General features: G+C 46.0%; 1 protein-coding gene across 2 annotated transcripts in view; it reads right to left on the reverse strand.

Moving 5' to 3' along the window:
• The window catches only part of PTPN4 (protein tyrosine phosphatase non-receptor type 4), a 215,690-nt gene that overhangs the window by 105,784 nt on the left and 85,874 nt on the right, over positions 1-24,032 (reverse strand). For both annotated transcript variants that reach the window (XM_082261048.1, XM_082261049.1), the window contains exons 10-12: positions 17,842-17,930; positions 11,044-11,107; positions 2,830-3,002 (exon numbers count right to left, since the gene is read on the reverse strand). In XM_082261048.1, the coding sequence (XP_082117174.1) occupies positions 2,830-3,002; positions 11,044-11,107; positions 17,842-17,930 (326 nt within the window). The remainder of the gene's footprint in view (positions 1-2,829; positions 3,003-11,043; positions 11,108-17,841; positions 17,931-24,032) is intronic.

Consider the following 24,032-nt stretch of genomic DNA (forward strand, 5'->3'; position numbering starts at 1 on the left):
TCTGCATTGTGGGGGCACAGCACAGTGTTTATTGCATTGAAGGGGGCATAGCACAGTGTTCATTGCATTGAAGGGGGCACGCACGCTGGTCTCTGCATTGAAAGGGGGCATGTACGCTGGTCTCTGCATTGAAAGGGGGCATGTACCATCTCCTGTACCATGACCTGTGACATGCTTATACCATATCTGTGCCATGCCTATACCATCTCCTGTACCATCACCTATGCCATGCCTGTACCATGACTTCAAAGTCACGCAATTTTTTACTGCGTTTTTTGACGCGAAGCAATACCTATTACATTTTTCTTTTTGCGCCCCCCCAAAAATTTTGAGCACCAGCCGCCACTGGTCCTTTTATTAAAGCATTAACATTTGTAGCTGCAAACTTTTCATTTTTGGGGGGGGGGGGGGGATTGATGAAAAGGCTCTTTAAGATTATATTAGGACGTCACTACAAAGGTCAGGCCAGGGGGAAGCCTATGGTCCCAAGTAGAGCAGAAGTAATGCAGAATAGGAGTGGGGAGGATTCTGGAACCGTCCCCTCCAGTGACTAAGACAAGGAACAGTCAGGACAGATGTGAGCAGTTCAAGGAGCCAAAGGGGCGGCGGAGACCATTTTAGAAGCAGGGCGGCCTGCCAGGACACTTGAGCCTGTCAAGTAGCAGAGAAGTACAGGACACCGTTCTGAATGAAGGAGAGAATTGCATGAGACAAGCCGGGAAGCAGATCTGTGAGAAGTGACAGAGTCGGGGTCTATTGTTGCTGCCCCCCCAGCAACAATTGACCCACTAGCAACATAAGACCCCCAATCAAGATGTTGCTAGTGGGTCAGTTGTTGCTGGGAGGAATCTACTGATGAGGGAGGAGTCTATTGTTGCTGGCTGCTGGATGGTCTAATAATGCTGGCCTTTGGGGGATCTACTGTTACTGGGGGAGAGGTCTGTTGTTGCTGGAGGAGGTCTTCTGTTGCTAGTGGTCAACTGTTGCTGGGAGTGATCTACTGTTCAAGAGGGATTTATTGTTGCTGGCTGCTAGGGGATCTACTGTTGCTGGGGGATTTATTGTTGAGAGAGGTCTATTGTTGCTGGAGGGGGTCTTCTGTTGCTAGTGGTCAACTATTACTGGGAATGATCTACTGTTCAGGAGAAGTCTATTGTTGCCGGCTGCCAGAGATCTTGTTTTTGCGCACAGTCATGTTGGAACAGGAAGGGGCCATCCCCAAACTGTTCCAACAAAGTTGGGAGCACGAAATTGTCCAAAATGTCTTGGTATGCCGACGCCTTAAGAGTTCCGTTCACTGGAACTAAGGGGCCAAACCCAACCCCTGAAATACAACCCCACACCATAATCCCCCTTCCACCAAATGATTTGGACCAGTGCAGAAAGCAAGGTCCATAAAGACCTGGATGACTGAGTTTGGGGTGGAGGAACTTGACTGGCCTGCACAGAGTCCTGACCTCAACCCGATTTGAGATGAATTAGACCAGAGACTGTGAGCCAGGCCTTCTCGTCCAACATCAGTGCCTGACCTCACAAATACCCTTCTGGAAGAATGGTCAAACATTCCCATAGACACACTCCTAAACCTTGTGGACAGCCTTCCCAGAAGAGTTGAAGCTGTTATAGCTGCAAAGGGTGGGCCAACTCAATATTGAACCCTACAGACTAAGACTGGGATGCCATTAACCACTTATGGACCAGAAGATTTTTCCCCTTAATGAACAGGCGATTTTTTGTGATTCGGCACTGCGTTACTTTAACGGACAATTGCGCGGTCGTGCGACGCTGTACCCAAATAAAATTGAAGTCCTTTTTTCCCCACAAACACAGCTTTCTTTTGGTGGTATTTGATTACCTGTGTCATTTTTATTTTTTGCGCTATAAACAAAAAAAGAGCGACAATTTGGGGAAAAAAACAACAATATTTTTTACTTTCTGCTATATAACATTTCCAATACAAAAAAATGTAAAAATCTAATTTTTTCATCATTTTAGGCCAATTTGTACTCTGCTACATATTTCTGGTAAAAAAAAAAAATCACAATAAGCGTATTTTAATTGGTTTGCGCAAAAGTTATTGCGTCCACAAACTAGGGGGAAAGATTTATGTCATTTTTATTTTTTTACTAGTAATGGCGGCGATCTGCGATTTTTAGCGGGACTGCGACATTGCGGCGGACAGATCGGACCCCTAACTGACATTTTTGACACTTTTGGGGGGACCGGTGACATTACTACAGTAATCAGTGCTACAAATATGCACTGTTACTGTAATAATGACACTGGCAGGGAAGGGGTTAACCCAGGGGCAATCACAGGGTTAAATGTGAGCCTAGGGGGTGTTTTCTAACAGTGAGGGGGACGGGCTTGTGGAATCTACACAGAGACTTAAGACCTAAATAGGAGGATCACAGACGCTCTGTATTGACTCCTGAGAGAACAACGGCCTGCTGTGTTTACAACAGCAGTCCGCCCGTCTCTCTTCACGGGGAGCGATCACGGGTGCCCGGCGGCAATCGCGGCCGCGGGCCCCGTGAATCAGCTTCTCCGCTGGCAAATGGGGGGGGGGGGGGCGCCTGCCCCAGGATCGCTCCAGCGGATGGCCGTACAGGGACGGTGATTTGCGCAGGCGGTCGGCAAGCGGTTAATGTTCATGTGCGTGTAAAGGCAGGCGTCCCAATACTTTTGGTGATATCGTGTATATTAAACATTATGTGCGGCCTTTTGGTGATGTCAGGGTCAGTTGACAATCACGGTCTTACACAATACAGGTTCCTTATTTGCCAAGTCAGTGTCATGTCTCACCATGAAGTTCTGTGTAATACTCACCAGTACCGGAACCGGGAGCCCAAAGTGAAGTAATGAGCGAAGAAGTTCTTGTGCGGCGGTAGCGGTGAGTCCAACCGGAAGAAGGTATGATGCTCCACACACGTTTTCCACACGTTCTTACAGGCGCGATAATTCACCATGTTAAATCCCAGCACTGTCTCCCGATATTCATTCTGAAGGAAGACAACAAATGAAAACTCTAATCAGAAACGGCGGAGATTATTACAATGTAAGGGGGGTGGCGACGGCACTAGAATGGAAAGGCTGATATTTCAGTTCAGTGTACAGGGGGGCTACAAAGACAGGATTTCATTTAAAGATCAACAGGGCTTTTTTCTACACTTGCAGAGAATGTTCCACGAAAAAAAAAAACGAATGCAGCCACCAAGTCTAATAACAGGTAAGCTGCAATATATTAGGGATCGACCGATTATCGGCAAAGCCGATATATCGAGGGCCGATCTGCACTTCCCTCGATATATCGGAATCGGCCCCGGAGGTTACCGATATTTTGGGAAAGTGCTGTACCAGAGTGATGCCTGCAGCTAGAGGCATCACCCCGGTACCGGCGTCCATAGCCGACGGTCGGCTGTCTTGTAATGACAACTGATGTGGCTGAGAAGCCGCTCGGCTGTCATTACAAGGAGCGGGAGGGGACGTCCAACCCCTCCCCTCCTGCCGCCTTCCGCGGCTCGCCCCTCCCACCAGGAGACCTGGGCCACCAGCCTGCACGGCCACCGAAGACCCGATCAAAGCCACATTCGACTCTGATTGGGTCTCCATGTAAAAACCAGGAAGTGATGTCATGACATCACTTCTGGGTACTCGGCGCCAGATTAAAAAAAAATGACAGCATTCAAAACTTGGCGTTTTGAATGCTTTTAAGTGCAGAGGAGGGGTTTGGAGTCTTTTAGACCCCCAGATTCCTCCACAACAGTACCTGTCAAGTGATAAAAAAAAAAAAAAAATTTAAATGTACAAAAATATTGGCCCATATCGGCGGATACCGATATGAATTGGCCTAAATCGGTATTGGCAATGAAAAACCAATATCGGTCGATCACTAGAATATATGACATTTTTGCTCTTTGGTTTGGATAAACCTTAACAACTTCCTGTCCTGCAGATGTAAATAAATGATCTGGCGGATGTAAAATTGTATGGACGAGAAGCTGTTATACCAGGGGCTGCAGCCCTGATCCTGGTATCAAATTTTTCAGGCTACAATCGACTTTCAGGTAAAAGTATACAGATGTCCAATCGCTTTTACAGTGCTCGGAAGGCAGGGCGGAGGGAGAGGGGGGGGGGTGCCCCATTTCCCTATGGGGGGCACAGGACAGCTGTAAGCTGTGCACAAAGGAGAAACATTCATTCCTTCCCTTCCTTGAGTGACGAATGAAACTGAAGCATCATTTCCAGTTTCGGTTCTTTGTTCACTGGCCGTTACCAGCCAGGGAGGCAGCCGATCAAACCGATTTGCCCTTGGAGGGCAGGGGGGGGGGGGGTCTTATAGATCTCTATACAGAGTACCTGTCACTTACCAAGCTATAACAAGGAATGTAATTCATCTCTTGTGATAGCAATAAAGTTGAATAAAAAAAAAAAAAAGCACCCCACCTACTGGGTGGAAACCAGCCTGAACTTGCCTGGCAGAAGAACCTCAGAATATTATAAAATTTTGGATAATTGGTGTCAATCAACATTAACCAATGGTTGAATATAAGGAGATAACCAAGAGGATATAGAGGGATGCACATAGTATGATGAGGTAACAAATCTATGAATGCAATGGAGCAAGGGGTTGGGGCACAACAGGACAACGGCGATCAATTAAGTTAAATGGATATACATTAGCATAAAGAGATTATGAATACAGATAATTATTTGGATATTGTATAATTTTTTTATTATTTAATATTGTTTTGTCCTTTTGTTGAAAGGACGTTTGGAATGTTTGTTTTTATGCACATATTGAAATAAAAAGAATTAAAAAAAAAAAAACGCAAGATAAAAACAAGGGTAAACGCTCCCAAGTGGGGTGTCGGGGGACAGGGGGCGACATTCTCCACCTCATGCCATATAACCGACTCTAATAGTACTTTTCCCAAGAATACTGAGGTTTATGGCATAGGCATTCTCGCACGAGTTTCGCATTCAACACTGGATAAAATTGCAAGACAAATTTTTCATTTCATACGTTATTGTTTTCACCCTTGTCTTTTCTTTTGTTATTTTTGTGACTATGGAAAAAAAAAAAAGAACCTTTTTTAAAAAGAAAAGGGTAAACGCAAAGATGACACTTTATCTGCAGCACAGAGAAAGCAGAATTTTTCAGGACGAAACGCGTATGAAGGAGGAGGGAGCATCTGAAGTCACCCACGGCCGTCCTTCCTTATTACATGTACACACGCTACAAGCCTGCATCGTCTGACACTGGGCTACAGTGCTACATATGGAAGCCTTTTTTTACTTCAATAAAGCAGTTTATTTTAAACAGAGAGCACTATATATCTGTTTTGTTTTATATGATATATGCTTGGGATCCATTGGATTGTTTCACCTGTCAGCATCACTCATTTGTTCCTGTTTTGGATAAGCCTGGCTGGATTGGGGATCTCTGCTGGTGATTTCCTTCTGCCTTAAAGGCGACAAGCGTTTTTGGACCCATTTGTTTACTCAGGGGTCGCCCCTGGAGGTGAGAGGCTTGCATTAATGGTGGAGGATCTCTGGCACTTGATCACCCAAGAACGATATTTATTTGGAGCACATATGTCACTGCATGGGACTTTTTATCATTTATTAATATGGTTCAGTAATTTTATTTGTTGAGCGCTGCACTGAATTTATTCTTGACGTAAACCTACGGCGGTTTGCGCAAGAGGGCCAGCCTGCCACAGTATTTCTCTGCGGCCTTAAAGGCGACAAGCGTTTTTGGACCCATTTGTTTACTCAGGGGTCGCCCCTGGAGGTGAGAGGCTTGCATTTATGGTGGAGGATCTCTGGCACTTGATCACCCAAGAATGATATTTGTTGGGTGCTGAACTGAATTTATTCTCGACTCTTCGTGGGATTTGATAATTTGACCCTGAGTGTCCAGCTGCTGTGCATTTTAGGTATTATTTTACGCAGATCTAATTTTCTTCTATAAAGCACCCCCATTCCCCATGCACAAGAGCAAACGTGCACATAGGTCGAGCGTGTACATGTAAACAGTGACTGCACCCACAGGTGTGAGATATTGCCGCGAACATCAAAGTGAATGCAATAACTCTAGCACCAGAGCTTAGGTTTACCTCTAAGCTAGTAACCTGTAAAGGCTTTAAAAGTGTCGCCTATGGAGATTTTTAGGTACCATAGTTTGTGGCCCTGTGGCACATCTGTGCACGTGCCCAATCCTGGAGGGGTCTCAGACATCATTCTAGCTTAGGCAGCACAGTAGCTAAGTGATTAGTCCTTCTGCCTAGCAGCACTGGGGTCATCTGTTCGATTCCCAACCATGGCACTATCTGCTTGGAGTTTGCATGTTCTCCCTGTGCCTGCGAGGGTTTTCTCTGGATACTCCCCTTTCCTCCCACGCTCCAAAGAAATGACTTAATTGGCTCCTGTCTATATGGCCCTAGTATGTGTATGTATGAATGTGAGTTAGTGACCTTAGATTGTAAGCTCCTTGAGGGCAGGGACTGATGTGATTGTACAAGTGCTGCTTAAATTGACGGTGCCTGTAATACAAATCGCTGACATCCAAAATTTTAATTCTAGTTATGGTTTGGTATCTATTTACCCGGCGCAACATCATCTTTTATATTTCCCCCAAAAATTGGGTATTGCATTGTGTTTGTGTGCAATGAAAATCATTTAACCACTTTCCTACCGGGCACTCCCACCCCCTTCCTGCCCAGGTCAATTCTCAGTTTCAGAGCTGTCTCACTTTGACAATTGCGTGGTCATGCAACACTGTACCCAAATGAAATTTTTAGATATTTTTTTAACAAATAGAGCTTTCTTTTGGTGGTATTTAATCACTACTGGGGTTTTTATTTTTTGCTGAACAAAAAAAGTCCAAATATAAAAAAAAAAAAACAAAAAAAAAAAAAAACTTTTTATAGTTCATTCTAAATATTTGCAAACAGGTAATTTTTCTCCTTCATTGATGTGCGCTGATGAGGTGGCACTGATATGCTGCATTGATGGGCCCTGATAGGCACTAATAGGCTGCACTGATGGGCACTGATAAGGTGCCACTGGAGGGCACTGATAGGTGGCACTTATGGGTGGCACCGATGGGCGGCACTGGTAGGTGGCATTGAAGGGCACTAATAGGTGGCAGTGATAGGTGGTACTCATGGGCACTGATTTGCACTAATAGGTGGCACTGATGGGCAGCACTGATGATGGGGCACTGGTAGGTGGCACTGGTAGGCACAGATGTTCCTCTCCTCTCCGGGACCGATGTCCCTCTGACAGCAGCGGCGATCAGATTTTTTTTCTCCTCGCACTGACAGCGTGAAGAGGAAAAAAAAAAAAAAGAAAAGGTGATCGCTGGCTGCTGTTTACATCGCGTGATCAGCTGTCATTGGCTGACAGCTGATCACGTGGTAAGGGGCCTGTGATCAGTTAAGTCTCATGGACTCGCTGATCACAGAGCGAGCTGCGCTCATGCACGGGAGGACGTACATGGACGCCCTCCCGGCAATAAAGGTCCGCTCTTTAGCCGTCTTTTCGACTATAGCGCGGACAGGAAGAGGTTAAGTGTATTTTTTCCTGAAAATTTGCATTTGATAAAGGACTGTGCAAATATTGCGTAACCTAAAAAAATTGCAACCACCACCATTTTATTTTCCAGGGGCTCTAGTTCCAGAAAATATATAAGGTTTGAGCATTCTAAGTAATTTTTTTTTAGCAAAAAGAAAATGCAGATTTCAACATATATGTGAGAAATGTCAAAATTGGTTTAACAAGTGGGTAAAGTTGCCCCCACAGCAGTATATACTCATCTCATCATCTCTCTCCCACCTGTTCATAGCTAGAAGCTCAGTGCAGACATTGCTCTACCAGTCCCCAGGTGACAGTGCAACCAATCATCAAGCACTGACACGTGTCACAAGGGATGAAGTCACACGGTCGCAATATTAAGAAGTACTGGATGCTTCTCTTTGCTCGTGGTGGTAAACAAAGCAGAGGAGGAGAGAAGGGAAGAGAAGCATTAACTGCAATAAAGTGAGCCTGCAGCTCTGATGCACATGTGTTCTGGGTAATCTTTTTAACCCCCCTTCCTGCCCACCCCAGCAAAAAAGTTCTTAACACCTGGAGGGGGCGCGGGAAGAATCAGCAATCATGTGACCACTGTGATTGGCTGTCACAGTAGTCATGATTGGACGCTGGTCCCGCCGGCTACCGATTATTAGTAATGACCGAGACCTGTCTTTGACCACTTGGTTTCTGTGCAGTGAGCGCTCTCTCGGCACAGAAACATCGGCTGTCCAGTGAAGCATGTGTGCGGCGTGTGTGTGTTACATCCCACTCATTTGCAGCCGCACATATGTGTTACATGGGCAGCAACAGGGTAAAAAGTCTCCTTAGCAATCAGCAGAGTTATACAGCAAGGAGATGGAAAAAGCTACCAAAAGTGTATTCCAAGGGTAACTAGTATAAATCCTATAACCACTTGCCTACTGGGCACATAAACCCCCTTCCTGCCCAGGCCATTTTTCAGCTTTCAGCGCTGTCGCACTTTGAATGACAATTGTGTGGTCATGCAATGCTGTACCCAAATGACATTTTCATCATTTTTTTTCAAACAAATTGAGCTTTCTTTTGGTGGCATTTAATCACTATTGGGGTTTTTATTTTTGGCTGAACAAAAAAAAGACCGAAAATTTTGAAAAAATATTTTTTTTTATAGTTTGTTATAAAATTTTGCAAACAGGTAATTTTTCTCCATCATTGATGTGCGCTGATGAGGCAGCACTGATGAGCTGCACTGATAAGGCGGCACTGATGGGCACTAATAGGCACTGGTAGGGGACACGATGGGGCACTGATAGGTGGCACTAGTGGGCAATGGCAGATGGCGCTGGTGGGCAATGGTAGGTGGCACTGGTGGGTAGCGCTGGTGGGTACTGGGGGCACAAATATTCCCTCTCCTCTTCGGGACCGATGTCCCTCTGACAGTAGCCAGGGATGTTGTTTTTTTTCTCCTCACGCTGACAGTGTGAGGAGAAAAAAACAGAAAAACAGCTGATCGTCGGCTGCGGTTTACTTTACATGATCAGCTGTCATGTGGCTGACAGCTGATCATGTGGTAAGGGGGCGGGATTGCCCCCGATCTGTGATCAGGCAAGTCTCATGGACTCGACGATCACAGGGCAATCCGGGCACGCTCTGCAGGGAGCGTGCAGGCTGCTCGTTGCCGAGAGGATGTCAATGTACGCCCTCCCGGCAATTCAAGTCCGCGCTGTAGCCGTCATTCGGCTATAGCGCGGACTTCAAGTAGTTAAACAGCCTGAAGAGCAGAAGGGGTGCACTGTAGGACCACTGGCACTTCTGACAGGCACACAAGTTCAAAGGAATGGGTAGACCACTACGTGTTTCTGGGGCTCTGCCCCCTTTGTCAAGCATAGCGGTCTGCCCATTCCATTGGCATTGTGTGCCTGTCAGAAGTGTCAGAAATATGGCCGTAGATGCCACCAGCTCTTTAACCACTTGCCGACCGCTCACTCGAGCTCTACTGCGGCAAAGTGGAAATTATCGTCCAGTGACGTAAACCTACGTCGCTGGACTCCTCCCCTTGTGGGCGGCACACGCACGCCGCCGGAGGCTCGTTCCCGCTGTATTCATTCACAGTCGGGCCAGGGGAGGAGCGGCGGCGATCGCTGCTGCTCTTCCCCGATCGTCGGGGAATCGAGTTTGGAGATCCGCCCGTTTGTGTAAACAAAGCGGGCGGATCTCCTAAGTGACAGATTGCAGGGTTCAGCATAGCTGAACCTGCGATCTGTCCTTGTGTCACTCAGTCACCTCCCCCCCCACACCAGGCATACATTAACCCCTCCCTCTCCAATAAAATTAACCCCTTCCCTGCCAGTGTCATTTTTACAGTAACAGTGCATATGTATAGCACTGATTACTGTAGTAATGTCACTGGTACCCCCAAAAGTGTCAAAAATGTCAGTCAAGGGTCCGATCTGTCCGCCGCAATGTCGCAGTCCCGCAAAAAAAAAAAAAAAAAAAATCGCAGATCGCCGCCATTACTCATTAAAAAAAAAAAACACCAAAAATTACAGAAATCTTTCCCTTAGTTAGTAAACGCAATAACTTTTGCGCAAACCAATCAAAATACGCTTATTGTGATTTTTTTTTTACCAAACATGGGTAGCAGAAAACAAATTGGCCAAAAATTAAAAAAAAAAAAAATTTGGGGGGGGGGGGGGGGGGGAATTTCATATAAAAAAAATGTGAAAAATATTATTTTTTCAAAATGTACGCTCTTTTTTTGTTTATAGCGCAAAAAGTAAAAATCGCACAGGTGATCAAATAAAGGAAAAAAAGGACGTAAATTTCGTTTGGGTACGGCGTCGCACGACCGCGCAATTGTCAGTTAAAGTCGCACAGCGCCAATCGCAAAAAGTGGCCTGGACGTAAGACAGCAAAATCCTCCGGTGGTAAAGTGGTTAAAGGATTTATATTAGTAGTTACCCTTGGAAAACACCTTTAGTAGCCTTTTCCATCTCCTTGCTGTATAATGGTGTTAGAAATACGGCCGTAGATGCCACCGGCTCTTTAAAAATTGGTGCACAAAGCTTCCACTGCATAGAGGCTTAATATTACAGCAGCCCATCTGTCTACCCTGCCAGTGGTCCTACAGTGCACCCCTTCTGCTTATAAGGCTGTTTATAGGATTTATACTAGTGGCACTTGAAATACAACGGGGTGAACAATCCCCTTAGCAATCATCACAATTATACAGCAAGGAGATGGAGAAGGGGACAAGACTACCACTGATGTATTCCAAGGGCAACTATATGTATAAATCCTATAAACAGCCTAAATAGCAGAGGGGGTGCACTGTAGGACCCCTGGCAGAGATGACAGATGTGCGTGCTGTTTTAGTATAAATCCCACATGGGCACGGCTGAGGACAGCGCCTAGGTACTGAATACAATTCTGGACTGCGACTCGCCGTACTGCTCAACATCACAAATCCTCACCGCTACTCACCAGTTCTTTCCTCAGCTGAATGAAAAATTGTTTGCACTTAAAAGAAATTTTGACAATCTTCAACCTAGAAAGATACAAAGGGAAACGGTTAGAAGTGCGCCGGGCAGAGAGGACACTCAGGGCGTGTCTTTGGTTTCAGTCTCTGCCCCTTTCGTTGGGAGGATTAGAAGTCACATAACCAGAGAGAAGACGGAGAACTGACTGCAATCACATTACATCCGGCTGAGGACTGAGAACAGTGCTATAGAGAGAGAGCGTTACCGTGATATCCCATCTAATCCTCCTCTACACTGCACTCTGTGACACCAAAAAAATGCTAACATATTGGATTCTGGGGTCATCCTACACCAATGGTCTCCAAACTGCGGCCCAGGAGCTGAATGTTGCCCTTTACTTACTTTTATCCGACCCCTGGGGCACTATTCTCCCCCACTTACCCCAAAAATGGAATACTATTTCTCCAACTTACACCAATGATGGGGCACTGACACCAATGATGGGGCACTATTCCTCTTCAATGACACCAACAATGGAATACTATTCCCCCCATTTACCCCAACAAGGGAATACTATTCCTCCCACTTACACAAATGATGGGACACTGACACCAATGATGGGGCACTATTCCTCCCACTGACACCAATGATGAGGCACTATTCCTCCCACTGACACCAATGATGGGACACTATTCCTCCCACTGACACCAATGATGGGACACTATTCCTCCCACTGACTCCAATGATGGGATACTATTCCTCCCACTGACACCAAAGATGGACACTATTCCTCCCACTGACACCAATGATGGGGCACTATTCCTCCCACTGACACCAATGATGGGGCACTATTCCTCCCACTGACACCAATGTTGGGGCACTATTCTCACTGACACCAATGATGGGATACTATTTCTCCTACTGACACCAATGATGGGACACTATTCTCACTGACACCAATGATGGGGCACTATTCCTCCCACTGACACCAATGATGGGGCACTATTCCTCCCACTGACACCAATGATGGGGCACTATTCCTCCCACTGACACCAATGATGGGGCACTATTCCTCCCACTGACACCAATGATGGGGCACTATTCCTCCCACTGACACCAATGATGGGGAACTATTCCTCTCACTGACACCAATGATGGGATACTATTCCTCCCACTGACACCAATGATGGGGCACTATTCCTCCCACTGACACCAATGATGGGACACTATTCCTCCTACTGACACCAATGATGGGACACTATTCTCACTGACACCAATGATGGGTCACCTCTGGCCCTTTGTTGAGAAAGTTTGGAGACCCCCGCTCTACACCATGAAAAAGCTGCCAGCCCCCTTTGCTACATGATAGGCACTTAAAGGGTACACACTTTTGTTGGAAAAAAAAAATACAGTAAATAAATCGCTATTTAGGTGTTTTACTACCAGCTACATACCAACTTTTTTGTCTGCACCCAAACAGTAATTTCTGAACAATATGTTACATAACATTTTATTAAATATTATAATAAATATATTTTTATTAAATATTATATTAAAATATACTTTTATTAAGCATTATAATAAATACACTTTTAGTAAATGTTATATTATACATATATTAAATATACTTTTATTGAATATTATATTATAAATATATTAAATATAATTTTAATAAGTATTTCAAATATTATAGTAAATATGATTTTAATATAGTATATTATTATACTGTATTATAAATATTATATTAGGAATGGTTTAAAAATGAAAAAGGATGCACTGTTCTCATGATTGCAGACATAGAACCAATTCAAGGATTTTTTATTTTTTTTTATCCAATATTTAGATTTCTTTATTGTCATCACCGCTTGTGTTAAGTTTTTTTTTTTTTTTCCTTTACGCTTAATTTCACCAAGTCAATGGGGAATTAAAAAAAAAAAAAGAAATGCAGAGAATGCAAATAGCCGCCTTTAGAATTCCCCCCCCCCCCCTGATAATATGGGGGGGGGGGTCGGAGAAGGTTTGGCTGGATGGCAATCTTCATGCTCGAGTTCTCGCTGTGTTACTGCGGGGCACACAAGTGATGGATCCTTCAACATGACCTATTTTCCAGCTGGATCTCCGGTTCAGTGACCTTCACTGCTCATATCCGCCTGTTTATAAATGGAGGAATGCCGCTCCTTCTTATACGGATCCGCGCTCCCGCTTGCCCAGCAGACCTGAGCATTGTGTGACATTTAAGCTGTGCTACATACACAGATGGAATACACATATTGGAGATGCTTTACCTACCAAAGGATGTGTATTTCTGTCCATCCAGTCCTGAGAATTACACAGCTCTGTCACACAGCACAGTCCTGGTCTTGCAGGTCAGGAGACCTGACGTTTCCTCTGTGAACAGTTACAGGTCTTGTCCCTCCCCAAACCTGTGATTGGACAGTGAAAGGAGAAGCAGCAGAATGATGAGCTCATTTCTTAGTCACAGCGTGTTCCTTCATGGCACATAAGCACTGCAATACCATTAATTGGCTCCTTCTGCTGCTTCTCTCCCAGTTTGAGCTCTGTTGTACAGACACTATAAGAAGCTGGCAGCAGGTCACATGCTTGCATGGTAAGGGGGACTGTGATGTACGGGGGGGGCTGTGATCTAAGGGGGACTGTGATGTAGGGGGGACTGTGATGGGGGTCCCTGATGTAAGATGGTTTCTGATGTAATTGGAGAGTCTGATGGAGACTGTGATGTAAGGGGGACTGATGTAAACAGGAATTTAACATAAGGGGAACTGTCATAGGGTCCCTGATGTAAGTGGGCTCTACTGCAATGGAGACTCTGATGAGGTCCCATATGTATAGGGGAGGCTGTGATGTAAGGGGAGGCTGTGATGTAAGGGGAGGCTGTGATGTATAGGGGAGGCTGTGATGTATAGGGGAGGCTGTGATGTATAGGGGAGGCTTTGATGTATAGGGGAGGCTTTGATGTATAGGGGAGGCTCTGATGTAAGGGGAGGCTCTGATGTAAGGGGAGGCTCTGATGTATAGGGGAGGCTGTGATGTATAGGGGAGGCTGTGATGTATAGGGGAGGCTGTGATGTATAGGGGAGGCTGTGATGTATAGGGGAGGCTCTGATGTAAGGGGAAGCTCTGATGTAAGGGGAGGCTCTGATGTAAGGGGAAGCTCTGATATAAGGGGAGGCTCTGATGTAAGGGGAGGCTCTGATGTAAGGGGAGGCTCTGATATAAGGGGAGGCTGTGATGTATAGGGGAGGCTCTGATATAAGGGGAAGCGCTGATATAAGGGGAGGCGCTGATATAAGGGGAGGCGCTGATATAAGGGGAGGCGCTGATATAAGGGGAGGCGCTGATATAAGGGGAGGCGCTGATATAAGGGGAGGCGCTGATATAAGGGGAGGCGCTGATATAAGGGGAGGCTCTGATATAAGGGGAGGATCTGATATAAGGGGAGGATCTGATATAAGGGGAGGATCTGATATAAGGGGAGGATCTGATATAAGGGGAGGCGCTGATATAAGGGGAGGATCTGATATAAGGGGAGCATCTGATGTAAGGGGAGGCTGTGATGTAAGGGGAGGCTGTGATGTAAGGGGAGGCGCTGATATAAGGGGAGGCGCTGATATAAGGGGAGGCTCTATTATAAGGGGAGGCTCTGATATAAGGGGAGGCGTTGATATAAGGGGAGGCGCTGATATAAGGGGAGGCTCTGATATAAGGGGAGGCTCTGATATAAGGGGAGGCTCTGATATAAGGGGAGGCTGTGATATAAGGGGAGGCTCTGATGGACAGAAGTTTATTTAGAATGTCTTGGTTTGCTTTTTCTTACATTTTCTGTAAATATTATTCTGATTACAAAAAAAAAGGAACAATCTCCATCTAAGCCGCTTACACTCATTTACATTTGATTTGTTCATTTATAAAACAGATAAATTTTTGTCCCACAAATCTCTGTACAATATACACTGTGACCTCATACTGAAGTTTTGAGACCCCGCCCCCTGACTGTCAGGTCACACCGCAGTCCAGTGTGGTTTCCTTTTTTTTGCATCAGAAACGCATTGATAGAAGGTTCTATGGTTTCCAATGGCATCCTTCACACCAATGCAGGCAGGTCCATGAAAAAAAAAAAAATAGAACACGCAGCATTTTTCCTGCACTGGACTGTACTGGAATGCAGGAAAACACATCAAAAGTGCACCGGAATGCAAATAAAAATGCAGCGGACCCCAGGACAGAACAGAGATAGAAAAACAGGAAAAAAGAGGAAACAAAGCATCTGGAAGGGATCCGGATTCCTGTATGGGCAGCTGAGGTGTACAAACTTCACGGTGGTTCCGATAATTAGGGGAAGGATAGAAATAATTGAAATACAAGATGAAGATAAGATTTTATATCCTCTGTTAGATCCTTTATATCTTCCTGCAGGTCAGTTTTAGGAATTCTGTGTGCAGGCCACCTAACATGAGCCGAATCTCATCTGAGAGAAACAACAGAATCAAGCCGTGGTTGCACATACAGAACAGAACAGAAAAGATTGCAACTGAGTTGAATGGCAGCTCGGTGTCAGCAGACAGCAGACACGCAGCGTACAGCAGACACGCAGCGTACAGCGGACACGCAGCGTACAGCAGACACGCAGCGTACAGCAGACACGCAGCGTACAGCAGACACGCAGCGTACAGCAGACACGCAGCGTACAGCAGACACGCAGCGTACAGCAGACACGCAGCGTACAGCAGACACGCAGCGTACAGCAGACACGCAGCGTACAGCAGACACGCAGCGTACAGCAGACACGCAGCGTACAGCAGACACGCAGCGTACACGCAGCGTACAGCGGACACGCAGCGTACAGCGGACACGCAGCGTACAGCAGACACGCAGCGTACAGCAGACACGCAGCGTACAGCAGACACGCAGCGTACAGCAGACACGCAGCGTACAGCAGACACGCAGCGTACAGCAGACACGCAGCGTACAGCGGACACGCAGCGTACAGCGGACACGCAGCGTACAGCGGACACGCAGCGTACAGCGGACACGCAGCGTACAGCAGACACGCAGCGTACAGCAGACACGCAGCGTACAGCAGACACGCAGCGTACAGCAGACACGCAGCGTACAGCAGACACGCAGCGTACAGCAGACACTCAGCATACAGCAGACACGCAGCATACAGCAGACACGCAGCATACAGCAGACACGCAGCATACAGCAGACACGCAGCATACAGCAGACACGCAGCATACAGCAGACACGCAGCATACAGCAGACACGCAGCATACAGCAGACACACAGCATACAGCAGACACACAGCATACAGCAGACACACAGCATACAGCAGACACACAGCACACAGCACACAGCAGACACGCAGCATACAGCAGACACACAGCATACAAGCCAACAAAACCACATAAGTAACATCCTACTAAAAATACCATTCAGCTCGCCTGGCTTTGTTGGTTGGCAGAACAGCCCAGTGGTAACAGAAATCATTAACCAATGAAAGGGAGCCTAAAATATGAGCCAAGATATTCATTGACTTGTACCAGAGGCGTAACTAGGACCTGGTGCCAGAAACCCCCCCCCACCCCGACTCCCAGCTGGGGCTCTTTACTCCCACTGTGGGACCCTTTATTGCAGTCCTGCAGCGGGACCCTTTTACATGTTGTGCCCACCCACAATGGGAGAGTGCAAGGGCCCAGTTGCAACTTCGACCATTGGGACCCTGGTAGTTCCACCACTGGCGTCAGTAGTTTTTATTTTTTTGTTATTTAATTTCATGTCTTTTACCATTTTATGTTAATTTTTTTTTTACAATTTCATTAAAAAAAAAAAAAAAAAAAAAATGTTTTCCCTTTACTCCCACTGCAGGACCCTTTATTGCGGTCCCACAGCAGGACCCTTTGACAAGGTTGTGCCCCCCATGTTGGCAGAACAACAGGGCCCAGTCACAAATTTGACCTTTGGTACCCTAGTAGTTCTGCCACTGGTGTCAATACTTTTACCATTTTAGGTTGTTTATTTTTTACAATTTTTATTTTTCATTTTCAACAATTTTATTCTCTTTACTCCCAACTGCAGGACCCTTTATTGCGGTCCCGTAGCGGAACTCTGACATGGTTGTTCCCCCCCCACCCCGTGGTGGCAGAACTCCAGGGTCCAGTCCCAAGTTCGACCTTTGAGATCGTGGTAGTTCCGCCACTGGTGACAGCAGTTTTTTTTTTTTTTTTTTTTTAATTTAATTTCCTTTTTTTTTTTTCCCCTTTTATGTCATTTAATAATTTTCTAAAATTATTTTTTACCATTTTATAAATACATCTCTATATATATATATTTATATTATAGATTTTACAATTACATTTTTTAGTAATTTTAATAATTTTGTAGGAGCCCATTTGGGGGGGCTAATTAGTCCTCTTCACCTTTGAGCCAGAGAAAGGAGATTGAGGACAAAGGCCCTCAGCAGCACAGAATGAATGGAGAATGCACAGAGGCTTTTGTTCATTCACAAAGTGAAGCATAGTAAAGAGTTTACTATATCTCAGTTTTGAATGGACAGAGTCAGTGATCAGTACGGATCAAGGAAAGGGCCGATAAATGACACATTTACGGGCCCCTTCTTTGCTCTGCACCCTGACACATCCCCCGCAGCAGCCGGCGGGAGAGGGGAGGCGGGGATGACGGGGCCCAATCACAGCAGGAGGTGCTTCAAGCCAAACCACAGGTAAGATTGTTCCCATCACTACTGACACATAGTATAACATGAAAGAAAAGGAAGAGTGCTCACCATGGGAAGGTATTGATTCGTATGCGGTTTTTATAGATCACAATCCCTCCTGACATCACTCCGATCAGGATCTCATTGTTACTCTGATCCTGGAACAGTATAAAATAAATATACAATTACAGTACAGAATCTATAGAATCAGATATATATATTTATATACACATCGGGTGGGCAGGTCTGCTTTCTGTATTTTTACAGCATTAATTCCTCCCTCTCTAATGAACCACCTGTGAAGAAGTCGGAAATGATGAAACGCGTCGGAGTGTGGCTACATGGCAAAAGGAAGCGACGTCAGGGCCGGAAGCGACGAGATGGAAGTGCCTTAGCTTTCCAGAGGTGGTAAGAAAGGGAGATCACTACTTTTGGAGGCATTTTTGATTATTGATGAGCGCCATTTATGGTTTTAGGGCTGGTTCACACCACAAAAAACGCACTCTGTTTCCGGATTCATTTCTGCATACGCACTTTTAATGCGTTTTTGACCCATTTTGGATGCATTCCAGGTGCTTTTTAACTTCTTTTTTTCTAGGTTTTTTTTTTTTTCATTGTACTGGGGGTCCGATGCGTTTTGATGCGTTCCAGTGCGATTTTTTAGTACAGCCCAGTGCAGAAAAAATTGCAGCCAGTTCTACTTTTTTTTTTTTCAGGAACTGGACCGCACTGGTGTGAACTATGACATTGGAAAACATATAATCTTCTTTCTGGGCTGGTTCACAAAAACGCACTCCAGATCTGTTCCAGATTTCAGCATTTTTTTCTTTCCTTCAATTGTACCGGTGTGTTTTTTTAGTACAGTCCAGCGCAGGAAAAATTGCAGCATGTTCTACTGGAACTGGAACGCACTGGTGTGACCTATGACATTGGAAACCGTATAACCTGCCTTTCATGCATTTTTGATGCAGAAGAAAAACGCACTGGGCTGCATGTGGTCTGAACCGGCCCTAAAATTATGAGTAATATTTTTAAATGAATTGAATGTCTCATTGAAGGTGGTTTCTTTTCTTCCTTCTATTGGTGGTGATTATTGAGCCTGATGAAGGAGTGACGCAATGGCGAGAATTCCTGAAGCGGAGATGCGGTTATATAAAGGGAGTCATTGCAGCCATGAAATTGGAGGGGGCGGTATAGTTCCAGTGAGTGACTTCCTGAAAGGGGAGGGGCTGCAGGAGAACGGGGCGGTGTTTGGAGGAGGAGTTTTATAAAAGGAGGTGGAGCACTTTTTTCTTCTCTCTTATTAACCTCTCCAGCCCCAGAAAGGTTCACCCCCTAATAACCAGGCCATTTTTCGCGATCCGGCACTGCGTTACTTTAACTGACAGCGGTCGTGCGACGCTGTACCAAAATAAAATGAATGTTCCCCCCCCAATTAGCGCTTTCTTTTGGTGGTATTCAATCACCTCTACACTTTTTATTTTTTACGCCATAAACAAAAAAATCTGACAATTTTTAAAAAAACACAACATTTTTTACTTTCTGCTATAAAACAGATCCAATAAAATAAATAAATAAAAAAAAAAATATATATAAAAATTCTTTAACAGTTTAGGCCAAATTTGTATTCTGCTACATATTTTTGGTAAAAAAAAAAAAAAAAAAAAAATCCCCAAAAAGCGTATATTAACCACTTCTGGACTGGAAGGATTTGCTCCCTTGAAGAGGTTGTAAACCCGATTTTATTTATTTTTTTACACCCTGAAAGAGAAACACATAATGAGCTAGTATGCATCGCATACTAGCTCATTATGAAATACTTACCTTAGAACGAGCCCCCTGCCGTGCCGCCCGCTTACCTGTATGAAAGGCGACATGTTCAGTCGCCCGTCTTCCGGGATCCGGCCATCTGATTGGCTGGAGCCGCGGTGACGTCACTCCCGCGTATATTTATATATATATATACATATATATATATATATATATATATATATATATATATATATATATATATATATATATATATATATATATATATACACACATACATACATACACACACACACACACACACACGGTATTTTGCGCTTAAGGGCTGCCCTGCCGCAGTATATGTACGCGGGGCTGTCCTTAAAGTGGAGTTCCACCCTTATGCGCTTTTGCTTCCTGTTTTTGACAGGTACCCTTCCCCACTTCTGGGATGCGGCGCTGTCCCTCGGAAGTTTGGCCCCCTCCTCCTTCCCCCAGCGCTGTGCCAATAGGAATCTGCAGCACGCTTCGCGCATGCGCAGTAGGGACCCGCCCGTAAAGCCGCAAGGCTTCACTGCCGGGTTCCCTTACCGGCAATGGCAGCGGCAGCACCCGACATTGCTGAACTCCAGGACAGGTAAGTGTCCTGATATTAAAAGTCAGCAGCTACAGTGCGTTTACAGTGCGTGTACAATATGGGTACAGTGCGTGTACAGTGCGTGTACAATATGGGTACAGTGTGTGTACAGTGCGTGTACAGTGCGTGTACAATATGGGTACAGTGTGTGTACAGTGCGTGTAGCTGCTGACTTCATTTTTGGAGGGGAAGGCGGAACTCCACTTTAAGTGGTTAATAGACTTTGTTTGAGGATTGTTCTGAATGTGATGTTTGCACATCTTTTCACTCTTTCTACATTTCTGTGAATTGAGGGGTGTTGTTGTGGTTATGACACTCGTTTTTTTTCACTACTTTATGCGTTTGAGAATATTAAGGTGTTAGAATAGACTGTTAACCACTTGCCGACTGCAATACATTTATTTACGTTGCGGTTTGCAAGTGGTTTACTGGGATTATGACTGAAGAGATCATCCATAACGCTGGTATTATTTTTATTTTTTTTCAGCTGGCGGCTGGCTTTCTCACGAGCTGCGAAATCTCTTCCAGAAGCAGTGGCATGGGACGACCACCCCCCCGCTGTCTTTCAGGCTGTTCGCCAGCTCACCCGAGAAAAGATCCGACAGTGCCACCGCCTGGTCGCACAGACGATCAAAGAGTAGATCCCAGAAGTGTAACTAGAACCTTCAGGGCCTCGGTGCAAGAAACCATGAAGGGCCCCCCGGACAGGGCCCTTCCCTTCAAGCCTGGGGGCTCTTTCCACTGATCCTGGGGCACTTTACTCTCGTTGCGGGGGCCCTTTATTACGGTCCCACAGCGGGACCCTTTCACAAGTTCTGCAGTGGGTCCCCTTCCTGCCATCTTGGGGCCTCCCCATGGTGGTGGAATGCCAGGGCCCGGGTGTGACCTTTGCGATCCTGGAAGTTCACCCACTGGTGTCAGTAGTTTTTATTTTTTGGTATTTTAATTGTATTATTTTTTATCATTTTATTTAATTTTTTTACAATGTCACTGACTAGGACTCTGTCCATTCAGAAAAGGAAGGAGCTGGTAAATTACATATTTACCGACCCCTTACTGCTTCTCTATTGTGACACATGCCCTGCAGCAGCCAGCAGGAGAGGGGAGGGAGCACAGTAAGGGGGGGGGGGGGGGCAGGGAAACACACAGGGGCCCAGAGACAGCAGAACTGGATAGGAGGAGCGGCGGGGGCAGCATACAGAGGAACCAATCTCCTCCATTTTCATCCTGCAGCTACTGGAGGAGAAAGGAGGACAGTGATTTCTCTACATGCTGCCCACGCCGCCCCTCCTATCCAGGTGTACAGGGGAGCCGCACAGGCCCGGTTGCAATTGCAACCCCTGTAGTTACGCCCCCGGTAGATCCGCTTTCATTGCCTCTATGGTCTTGGAGGACCGAAGCGACGTCATGACGTCACTTCCAGTCTAGGGTGGAAGTAAGTAACTTTTTTTTAAAGCAAGAGGTCCAAAAATGTTTTTTACTTTTTAAAAGAGATGTATAGCTTTTTTTTTTGTCCCTATTTATGCTTACCTAGGTGGATGCAGCATCTGTCCCCCGGTGCCTCTGCACTGAGAGCCGAGCGATCGAACACCACTCTCCCCGAGCAAAGAGCTGCTGACTATCAGTCACAGCTCTCTGCTCTGCCCCCTCCTCACTCACTGTGCACTGACCGCTCAGGCTGTCAGTGGCTCACTGAAAGGCTGAGTTGGGTGTCGGTCCAGGTACCTGCCAGGTCCCGACTCCATGGTCGTGATGACTCATTGCGTGGACTGACTTCTGTGACATCAGCAGAGAACGGACTTCAGCCCGCTCTCTGCTGAAAACTGGTCACAGGAGTGCACAATGAAATGCACTCCTGTGATCCATAGGAGACGTACAGCCAAACAAGCTTTCCCCATACTTCTCCTTTAAATATTTTGCTTTTAAAGGTAGAGAAGAGATTTGGGGTCTTTTTGACCCCAGATCTCTCCATAAAGAGGACCTGTCATCCCTAATTCTATTATAAGGGATGTTTACATAACCTGTAATAGGAATAAAAGTATTAAAAAAAAAAAATGTAAAAGGACTGTGTAAAAAAACAAAAATAAATAAGAAAAAAAAAATGCCTAAAGCGCCCCTAACCCTCTGTGCTCGCGCGCAGAAGCAAACGTAAATCGCGCACACATATGCTAACGGTGTTTGCACCACACATGGAGGTATTGCCGCGAGCGTTCGAGCGAGAACAATATTTATAGCACTAGACCTCCTCTGTAACTCTCAACAGGTAACCTGTAAAAACTTTGAAAGCGTCGCCTATGGAGATTTTTAGGTACCGTAGTTTGTCGCCATTCCACGACCGTGCGCAATTTTAAAGCGTGACATGTTAGGCATCTTTACTTGCCGTTAACATCATCTTTCACATTACCACTTGCCGCCCGCCCGCAATCGGAGCCGCCTGACACACGCATCAGCTTCCCTGCTGATGAGCGGGGGTGGGAGCGAACTGCCGGCGGCTCATGCTTGCTCCCTAGCCTCCTGAGAGCGAGCATTGGCGGATCGATCCCCTGCTGAGAGAAACGGAGTCCGCCGACGGACTCCCCTGCGTGAAAGGGGCCTTAGGGATAAAGGTTTTACAGGAATAAATCAAAGCTGATCATTGTATTCACCCCCTGTGTTAAAGCAGAGTTCCTCCCCCCACAGGAAAACATTTAAAGTCAGCATCTACAAATACTGTAGCTGCTGACTTTTAAATATTAGAACTTCCCTGTCCAGGGTTCCTCTGATGTCGGCACCCGAAGCCGATTTTCATATCGACTCTCGGGTGCTGCCACCGCCATTCAGGGTAAGGAAACCAAGCAGTGGAGCCTTTCGGCTTCACAGCTGCCTCCCTACTGCGCATGCGCGAAGTACGCTGTGCTTTGTAATTGGCCTAGCAGTGGAGGAAGAAGGAGGAGGGCCGAACTTCCGAGGGGCAGCGCTGTCTCCCGGAAGTGGGGAAGGATACCTGACAAAAACAGGTACCCATTCCCCCCTCCCCCTGAAAGGTGGCACCGGGGGGGGGGGGGGGGGGAAGGAAGCATATAAGCAGAAGTTCCACTTTTGGGTGGAACTCCGCTTTAAGTGGTTTGTCTCATCTATGTAAACTGATAGATTCCACTGGAGAGCGTGAGCTTGTGAAAAACAGACTTACTGGCTGGATCATCAGGTGAAAATAGAAGAAAGCCTAAAAAAAAGAAAATGAATGCAGCCACCACATCTAGGAATTGATAAGCTGCAATATAATAAATGTTTGCTTTTGGGATTATTATGGCATTAGGCCCAGCCACAACAGGCTAGGTTCAGGTCTCCATCTCACACGTGGCATTGGGCGCCTGTCTGTTTGGTGTTTACCGAGAGAGGAAAGTGTGTTCGGGACAGATGCTGCTCCCACGCACACACACACACACGCACGCACACACACCCACACACGCGAGCACACACACACGCACGCACACACATACGCGCACACACACACACGCACGCACCCACACACGCGAGCACACACACAGGCACGCACGTACAACCACGCACATACACACACATACATATGGGCGGCACAGTGGTGTAGTGGTTAGCACTTTCACCTAGCAGCAAGAGGGTCGCTGGTTCGAATCCCAACCACGACACTACCTGCCTGGAGTTTGCATGTTCTCCCTGTGCCTGCGTGGGTTTCCTCCGGGGTACTCCGGTTTCCTCCCACACTCCAAAGGCATGCTGGTAGGTTAATTGGATCCTGTATAAAAAAATTGTCCCTACTGTGTATGTATGTGAGTTAGGGACCTTAGATTGTAAGCTCCTTGAGGGCAGGGACTGGTGTGAATGCACAATGTATATGTAAAGCGCTGCGTAAATTGAC

This window comes from Pelophylax lessonae (genome assembly GCF_965119305.1).
Source record: "Pelophylax lessonae genome assembly, chromosome: 6".
Taxonomy (NCBI): Eukaryota; Metazoa; Chordata; class Amphibia; order Anura; family Ranidae; genus Pelophylax; species Pelophylax lessonae.